Source organism: Falco cherrug, chromosome 19, assembly GCF_023634085.1.
Source record: "Falco cherrug isolate bFalChe1 chromosome 19, bFalChe1.pri, whole genome shotgun sequence".
NCBI classification, from domain to species: Eukaryota; Metazoa; Chordata; class Aves; order Falconiformes; family Falconidae; genus Falco; species Falco cherrug.
In genome coordinates, this window is record NC_073715.1 from 2,283,280 (window position 1) to 2,292,125 (window position 8,846).

Genomic DNA, 8,846 nt, shown 5'->3' on the forward strand with positions numbered 1-8,846 from the left:
CCGCCCCCACCCCACCCCCCGAGGAGAGAGGGGGGGGGCTCAGCTCATGCCCCCCGCGGGAGGGGGTGTCACAGCCTTGGTCACCTCCCTTCACCCCAGGACGGGGGGTGGGGGGAAGGGTCCCTGGGGAAGGGGGGTGTCCCCGTCCCCCCCGTCCCCCCCCCAGCGCAGCCACATCCTGCTTGGTGCTGAGCCCAAACTTTTGGGCAGGTGCTGGGCGGGGGAGCGGCCCCAGCCCCCCACCCCGATTGCCCAACACCCGGCAGCGGGCGATGGGGACTTGCGCAACCCCCCCGGACCCCCCTCGCCCAGGGCAGGGGGAAAACCCCAGCGGAAAGGCCCCAGCCACGCGGCGGGGGGGGGCAAGGGGACCCCAAGCGTCGAGGGCGGGGGGGGGGGGGGTCGCATGTGTCCTGCCCCCCTCCCCCAGGTCACCCTGCCCCCCCCCCCCCCACCCCTCTCCCTTGGGACACCCAGGGGTGCTGGGGGCTGCACCGGGCTCAGCTCCTGCAGTTTAATGGGTGTTGGGGGGGGGGGACACAGAGACGGGGGGGGACACACGGGGGTCAGAATCGCTCCTCGGCGTCGGGGACGCGGCTGTCACGCAGCTCCCGCAGCCGCTGCAGCACCCGCCGCAGGTCGCGCTCCCCCAGGCGCCGGTTGTCCCGTGTCCGGACGCTGACGGTGCCGCGATCCCGCTCCCGCCGACCCACCACTGCGGGGGGGGGCGGAGGGGGCTGTGACACCCCCCACCCCGTGTCCCCCACAGCCCCCCCCCCCCCGCCTCCGTGACCACCCACCCCCCCGGGGTACCCAGCTGCGGGCAAGCAAAGACCCACGTGTGTCACTGAGCAGCACCCGGGGTGGGGGGGGGGCACCCTGGGGAGGGGGGCAAGGAGGGGATCTCAGGGGGGTGGCAGGAGGTCAAAGGGGGCGCTGGGGGGTCCCAAGAAGGTGCTGGGGGGGCTAAGGGTGATGGCGAGGGGTGCTGGGGGGGGGGGACAGGGGGACGGGGAGTGTCCCAGGGGGTCCCAAGGGGGAGGGGGGGTCCCAAGGGGGAGGGGGGGGGGGGGGGGGAGTCCCAGAACAGTCCTGGGGATGGAGGGGATATGGGGGGGGGGTCCCAAGAAGGTGCTGGGGGGGGTGTCCCAAGGAGGGGGGTCCCAGAAGAGTCTCAGGGGGTCAAAGGGGATGTCGGGGGGTCCAAGAGGGTCGGGGGGGGGGGTCTCAAGGGGGATGCTGGGGAGGGGGCCCATGAGATTCCCAAGGGGGGGGGGTATCCTGGAAGAGTCCCAGGGGGCCGAAGGGGATACTGGGGGGGTCCCAAGGGGGATGTCGGGGGGGTCCCAAGGCGGGGGGTCCCATGGGGGGGTCCCCAGAAGGAGCCCAGGGGAGTCCCAGTGCTCCCACCCAGCTCCAGTGGGAGGGAGGGAGGGAGGGTGCTGCTGACTCTGCACAGCTGCTCCCGGGGGGGTCCCGGGGGGTCCATGGGTTGGGCCGCCCCCCCCTCCAGCCCCCCCAGCCCCCCTCCAGCCCCCCCCTTACCCAGCTGGAAGTTGTAGTGGGCGAGCTGGGCCCGGCGGATCTTCCTGGCCAGGGTGGCCCCCGTGTCCCTGTCCAGGTCGGCCACCACGCCGCCCCCCCGCAGCACCGCCTGCACCTGCCCCCCCCGGCGTCAGGGGGGCACCGAGAGAGGGGGGGGGGCACCCAGGGATGGGGAGGGACTCGGGGCGGGGGGAGGGGATGCAAGAGGGGACCCGGGGGGGGACACGGTGGGGGGACGACACGTGGAGAGGGGGGGGGCACATCATGGAGCAGGGGGACACATTGTCGGGGGGGGAAGCATCATGGGGGGGTGGGGGGGACACATCGTGAGGGGGGGACGCGCGTCGGGGGGGGAGATGTGCATCACGGGGGGGACACGCGTTGGGGACACACACATGCGTCGGGGGGGACACACGCGTCAGTGGGCACATGTCACGGGGGACACGCATTGGGGGGACACATCACAGGGTGGACACACACATGGAGGGGACACACGCGCCTCGGGGGGGGGCACATGTCACGGGGGGGGGGGACACTCACCTCGCGGGCATAGTCCTCGAGTTCAGGCGCCTGCGGGATGACGATCACCTGCAGCGGGGACAGCCAGAGCGGCCTGGGGGGACATCGGGGGGTCACACGGGGGGGGCGGGTCAAGGCAGGGGTGCCCAGGATGGGGGTGTCCCCAGGAGCAGGGGGGTGTCCCCAGACATGGGGGTGTCCCCAGGAGCACGGGGGGTGTCCCTGGGGATTGTGGGGTGCCCCAAGAATGAGGGGGGGTCCCCAGGGATGAGGGGGGGGTCCCCAAGATGGTGACACCCCGGGAATGGGGGGGGCACTTAGGGGGTGTCCCAGGGATTGGGGGTGCCCCTTTCACAGCCCCAAGGTGAGATTTTTTTGGGGGGTGGGGGTGTCCCCCAAAACCTCTGTGTGTGTGTCGTGTCCCCCCCCCCCCCCCCTCACCACCGGCCGCCACAGCTCTCGGCCAGCACAGCCACCATCCGCTCGACGGAGCCCAGCACCGCCCTGTGGATCAGCACCGGCCGTGCCGCCCCCCCTGTCGCACTGGGGGGGGGGGGGTCGGGGTCAGGGGGGATGCAGGGGGTCCCTCAACACCCCCCTAGCTCAATCCTGACCCCCCCCAGACCCAATTCTGCCAAGGCCCAGCCCAGCTCTGACCCTCCCCAGCCCCATTTCTGTTCTACTTTGGCCCAATCCTGCTCCCCCCCCAGCCCCAATCCTGCCCCCCCCGCTCCAATCCTGCCCCCCAGCCCCAATCCTGCCCCCCCCAGCCCCAATCCTCCCTGTTGGCCCAATCCTGCCCCCCCAGCCCCAATCCTCCCTGTTGGCCCAATCCTGCCCCTCCCCCGCCCCCAATCCTGCCCCCCCAGCCCCAAATCCTCCCCCCCCCGCCCCAATCCTCCCTGTTGGCCCAATCCTGCCCCCCCAGCCTCAATCCTCCCTGTTGGCCCAATCCTGCCCCCCCCAGCCCAATCCTGCCCCCACCCTCCAGCCCAAATCTTCACCCCTTGGCCCAATCCCCCCTGCTGGCCCAATCCTTCCCCGTCCCCCCCCCCCTTTTCTGTCCCCGCCCCGGGCCCAATCCTGCCTCCCCCCCCCCATCCCCCCCCCCGCCCCCGTACCTGGCATACTCCAACTGGAATCTCTCCGGCATTTGGAAATCCAGCTGGATGGTGCCGCACTGATGCTGCCGCCCCCAGCGCATCCCGGATCTGGATATCAATCTATTGGGAATAATGGGACGGGGGGGGTGGGGTCCTGAAGGGTCCCAGTTTGCCCCTGGGGGACCCTCAGCCCCCAGATCTCTCACCTTGGGGCCATAAAAGGCGCCGTCACCCGGACTCAGCTCCCAGGGCTGCCCGAAGGTGCGAGGCTCCGCTCCAACTGCTGCGGGGACGAAATAGTGGGGAGGGGCTGGGTGTTGTCAGGGTGGGGGGGGACAACGCTGGGGACAGCGGCCGCGGCCACGCTCTGTCCCACCTGCTCAGCACGGGTCCCAGGTCTCGGGGTCCACCAGGAATCCGGCGGGACGGGTGGCCAGCGCCAGGCTCGGGATAATGGAAAGAAACCCAGCGCGGCGTAGACGGTCCGGATGAAATCCAGGCAGGCGTCCATCTCCCCCTCCAGCTGGGGACAAGGTGACAGCGAGAGGTGACACAGGATGGGGGGGGGGGGGGGCGGCAGAGGGCCAGAGGAGGAGGGGGGGCACCTCCTGCTCCAGCGTTGCAGAAGATGTGAGCGTCGTCCTGCTGGAAGCGGCGCAGGCGCGTCAGCCCCGTCAGGGTGCCGGGGGGGCTCGTTGCGGTGCAGCACCCGAAATCAGCCCAGCGCAGCGGCAGCTCCCGCCAGGAGCGCGGCCGGTGGGCGAACATCAGGCTGGGGGGGGGGGCGGGGGGGGGGGGGGGGGGCAGCGTCAGGCCCCCGCCAGTGCGTGTCCCCCACTGTGCCCTGTGCCCCATGGCCAGGGTGTGGGGGGGCACGGGGATGGGGTCAGGGTGTGTGTGGGGGATGTTGGTGTGGGGGACGCGATGGGGAGGGGGTCAGGGGTGGGGGGGGGCACAATGGGGTGGGGTGTGATGGGGATGGGGTCAGGGTATGAGGGGGGTGGGGGTGCAACAGGGACTGAGTCAGGGTGCAGGGGGTGGGACAGCGGGGGTGGGGGTGCAATGGGGAGGGGGTCAGGGTGCAGGGGGGGCGACAGCGGGGGTGTGATGGGGAGGGGGTCAGGGTGTGGGGGGGCACAGAGGGGTAGGGGTGCGATGGGGAGGGGGTCGGGGTGCTGAGGGGGACAGCGGGGGTGGGGGGTGCGATGGGGAGGGGGTCGGGGTGTGGGGGGCGCAGAGGGGTCAGTCCCCAGACTCACCAGTGGGCCGGGCAGTTCATGGGTTTCAGGGAGAGGGTCTCAGCGCCGGCGGCGACGGAGAAGATGTGGGGGGCGTAGTGCTGCCAGTGCCCCGAGCGCTGCCACAGCCGCGGGCTGAACACGTTGGGGGTCACCACCTCGCAGAAGCCCCTCGCCCGGTACTCGCTCTGGGGGGGATGGGGGGGGTCAGCCCAGCCCCCCGGCACCCGGCCTGCCGGGGGGGCTCTAGGGTGCGGGAGGGATGGGGAGCTGCAGCCGTGGGGAACAGCAGGGATGTGGGGTGCAGGGGGGTGGGGGTGCGATGGGGATGGGGTCAGGGGTGTGGGGGGGACACAGCGGGGTGGGGGTGCGATGGGGTCAGGGGTGGGGGGTGGTGTGATGGGGATGGGGTCGGGGGGGGCACAGCAGGGTTCGGGGTGCAATGGGGGGGTGTCAGGGTGTTAGGGGGGGACACAGCGGGGTGGGGGTGCAATGCGGACGGGGTCAGGGTGCTGGGGGTGAGATGGGGATGGGGTCAGGGGTGGGGGGTGGGGGCACAGCAGGGTGGGGGTGCGATGGGATGGGGTCAGGGGTGTGGGGGGGACACAGCGGGGTGGGGGTGCGATGGGGATCGGGTCAGGGGTGTGGGGGGGACACAGTGGGGTGGGGGTGCGATGGGGTCAGGGGTGGGGGGTGTGTGATGGGGATGGGGTCGGGGGGGACACAGCAGGGTCGGGGTGCAATGGGGAGGGGGTCAGGGTGTAGGGGGGGACACAGCGGGGTGGGGGTGCAATGCGGACGGGGTCAGGGTGCTGGGGGTGAGATGGGGATGGGGGTCAGGGGTGGGGGTGGGGGCACAGCAGGGTGGGGGTGCGATGGGGATGGGGTCAGGGGTGTGGGGGGGGACACAGCGGAGGTGGGGGTGCGATGGGGATCGGGTCAGGGGTTGTGGGGGGGACACAGTGGGGTGGGGTGCGATGGGTCAGGTCGGGGGTGTGGTGAGAGGATGGGGGTCGGGGGGGACACAGCAGGTGGTCGGGTGCAATGGGGAGGGGGTCAGGGTGTAGGGGGGGGACACAGCGGGGTGGGGGTGCAATGCGGACGGGGTCAGGGTGCTGGGGGTGAGATGGGGATGGGTCAGGGGTGGGGGTGGGGGCACAGCAGGGTGGGGGTGCGATGGGATGGGGTCAGGGGTGTGGGGGGGGCATAGCGGGGTGGGGGTGCGATGGGGATGGGGTCAGGGGTGGTGGGGGGGCACAGCGGGGTGGGGGTGCGATGAGGATGGGGTCAGGGGTGTGGGGGGGACACAGCGGGGTGGGGGTGCGATGGGGATGGGGTGCAGGGTGCTGGGGGGGCACAGCGGGGTGGGGGGTGCCATGGGGTGCAGCAGGGTGCACATCTGTGGGCCCATGCTGCAGGGCAGGGATGGGGTGCACAGCCCGGGGGGTGAAGGCAGACCCCGGGTTCCCCCACCCCACCCCCCCGCAGAGGTGCCGGTGATGTCCCGGGGGGGGGGCGGGGGGGGGCCGCACCCGGATAAACTCGATGAGGGTGTTGTAGATGTGGGCACCGCGGGGCAGGAAGAAGCAGCTGCCGGGGCTGAGCTCATGGAAGAAGAAAAGCTCCTGCTCCTGTGGCGGGGGGGTGGGTGGGGGTTGGGCATTACCGGGGGGGTGTCCCAGCGGCTGCCAGCGACCCCCCCAGTAACACCCACCCCTTCCTGGTGGTGGGGGAGGGGTGGGTTACCTGGCCGATGCGGCGGTGGTCCCGCAGGGCGGCCTCATCCCGCGCCTGCTGCCAGGCGGCCAGCTGCTGGGCGCTGGGGAAGGCGACGGCGGTGACACGCTGCAGCGACTGGTGGCCCCTGACCCCTCGCCAGAACGCGGCTGAGCTCTGCCGTGGGGCAGGGGGTACGTCGGGGTGGGGGGCTGAAGCGGGGCCCGGGGTCCCCTCCCTGCCCCACGGCGGAACCTACCGTCAGGACGCGGAGGGCTGCGATCAGCCCCGTGTGCCGCAGCAGGGGGCCGCGGCAGAGTTGGAGCAGGTGGCCGCACCTGTGGGGAGGGGGGGGGGGGACAGGCGTGGGGACAGACGTGGGGACCCCACAGGCCCATCTCTGCCCCCCCGGTGCCCCCCAACCCCACGCTGACCTATAGACGGTGGCCGTAGGGGACGTCACCTCCTCCTCGATCTGCTGCAGCTGGAAGGTGTTGTGCTGTGGGGGGGGAGGACGACACAGTGAGGGGGGTGACAGAGGCAGGGGTGACACGGGGCAGGGGTGACACCCTGCTGGACAGGGAAGGACCAAAGTGGGTGACACAGGCCCAGGTGACACCAAAGCTGGACAAGGAAGGACCCAGGTGGGTGACAGTGGCACGGGGGACACTGAGAGGGGGTGACACCGTGCTAGACAGGGAAGGACCAAGGTGGGTGACACTGAGAGGGGAGTATGCGGAGCAGGGGTGACACCGCTGCAGCAGGGAGGACCCAGGCAGGTGACAGTGGCACAGGTGACACCAAGGAGGTGACACTGATCCCTGACACTGGTCAGCGTCACCCTGATCCATAACCCCAACCAGGACGGTCCTAACGTCCCCAAAAAGGGCTCCCTTGCCCCACTCCGGGATGGGGAGGGGACACGTGGAGGGTTTCACCTTGAAGAGCTGGGCCAGCTGCTCCCGGGTGGCCTCGAGGCGCTCGAAGCGGTGCCCGGCGCGGGCGAAAGCTGCGCAAGCATCCTCCAGCGCTGGCAGGTCACCACGCTGCACCGTCCTGCGGGCATGGGGACAGGCTGGGGACACCGTGCCCCACAGGGACCCCCACGTGTCGCCTTCCCCCCTCCTTACCTGTCCCCCATGTGGACGTCGCAGAAGAAGCCGTCCTCGGTGGCCTTGGCGCTGCAGAACGTGGCCCCGTAAAACTGCTCCGCCACCGCCCCCAGGACGCAGGCACTGGAGCGCCAGAAAGCCTGGGGGGACATCGAGGCAGGGGACACGGAGCGGGGACATGGAGGGGACAGGCTGTGAGGGGCGCGGGGCTGGCCCCCGCGTCCCCCCCGACTCACCTCCCGCCCCTCCGGTGTCGAGAAGCCGAGGAGCTCCAGGTCGGTGTCGCTCTCCAGGGGCCAGTCGAGGTCCTGGAGGGTCCCATTCACCCGGGCCACCAGTGCCACCTCCGCCAGGCCACCCCTGCGGGGACAGGAGGGATCCCGTGGGGACAGCAAGCACCCCGTGGGGACCTTGTGGGGACTCTGGGGAGGGACCACAGGGATGCTGTGGGGACCCCGAGAACCCCATGGAGACCATAGGGACACTGTGGGGACCCTGAGGACCTTGTGAGGACACTGTGGGGACCATAGGGACACTGAGGACCCCATGGGGGCCTTGGGGACCTTGCGGAGACCCCACAGAGACCACAGTGACACTGTGGGGACCCTGAGGACCTTGTGGAGACACTGTGGAGGCCCTGGAGACTCCATGGAGACGACAGGGACGCTGTGGTGTCCATGAGGACCTTGTGGGGACACTTTGGGGACCATGGGGAAACTATGGGGACCCTGAGGACCTTGTGGGGACGCTGTGGAGGCCCTGGAGACTCCAGGGAGACCACAGGGGCACTGTGGGGACCACAGGGACACCATGGGGACCCTGAGAACCTTGTGGGGCCACTGTGGGGCCGCATGGGGTTTCTGGGGACCTTGCTGAGACCCTGCAGGGACCCCACGGACACGGTGGAGGGGCACAGAGCCACCCTGGGGAACCTGGCGGGGTGGGGGGGGTGCGACACCGGGGCCTGCACGTACCCCAGCTGCGTGGCCACCTGGAAGGGGGTGGTCTGTAGGGCCCGGCCGGGCAGGCGGCTCCCCCCAGGCAGGGCGATGCGGATGGGGGTCCCGGGGGGGGGTTGGTCCCCGACTCCATCCCCGGTCCCGGCCCGCGGCTCCTGCGCTGCCCGCAGCTGCTGGAAGAGCCGGAGGCGCTCGGCGAGGTGGGGGTCCGGCCCGGAGACCTGCCGACGGGGGTCAGGGGTCAGCGTGGGGTCAGCGCGCCTGCGTCCCCCTGGCGGCGCGGGGCGGCCCGGGGGTCAGGCCCGGGAGGGGGGTGCTGGGGGAGGGGCGGGGGCCCGGGGGTGCGGGGGAGGGCCCGGGGAGGTGGGGGGAGGCCCGCGGGGGAGGGGAGCGGCCCGAGCGCACCCGGTGCCGGCGCGGGGCTCCCGCGAAGAGCAGCCGCCCCCCGGTGTGGGCGCACGGCATGGCGCGACGCTCCGCCCTTTCCGGCGCCGGCCGGAAGCTGGAGTGCCGTGCGGGGGTGGGGCCAAACGCGAGGCTCCACCCAAGGGCGGGACCAGACAGGAGTCTCCACCGAGGCGGGGCCACACCCAGGGGGCGGAGCTAGGCGCGCTTGGCTCCACCCAGAGGCTGGACCAAGCCCGGGTGCTACCC

At 71.7% G+C, this 8,846-nt stretch overlaps 1 protein-coding gene across 1 annotated transcript; it reads right to left on the minus strand.

Annotated features, from left to right (window-relative positions):
• Positions 1 to 494: 494 nt before the first annotated feature.
• Positions 495 to 8,680, minus strand: TARS2 (threonyl-tRNA synthetase 2, mitochondrial). The gene is given in 20 exon segments (XM_055696993.1): positions 495 to 715; positions 1,546 to 1,660; positions 2,086 to 2,158; positions 2,506 to 2,607; positions 3,186 to 3,259; positions 3,261 to 3,287; positions 3,374 to 3,450; positions 3,544 to 3,619; positions 3,622 to 3,701; positions 3,788 to 3,939; positions 4,427 to 4,593; positions 5,938 to 6,036; positions 6,152 to 6,298; positions 6,381 to 6,459; positions 6,556 to 6,620; positions 7,060 to 7,177; positions 7,252 to 7,373; positions 7,470 to 7,593; positions 8,208 to 8,413; positions 8,598 to 8,680. Coding segments are annotated over 20 exon segments (2,112 nt in total). The 5' UTR covers positions 8,658 to 8,680; the 3' UTR covers positions 495 to 566.
• Between the last annotated feature and the right edge of the window lie 166 nt (positions 8,681 to 8,846).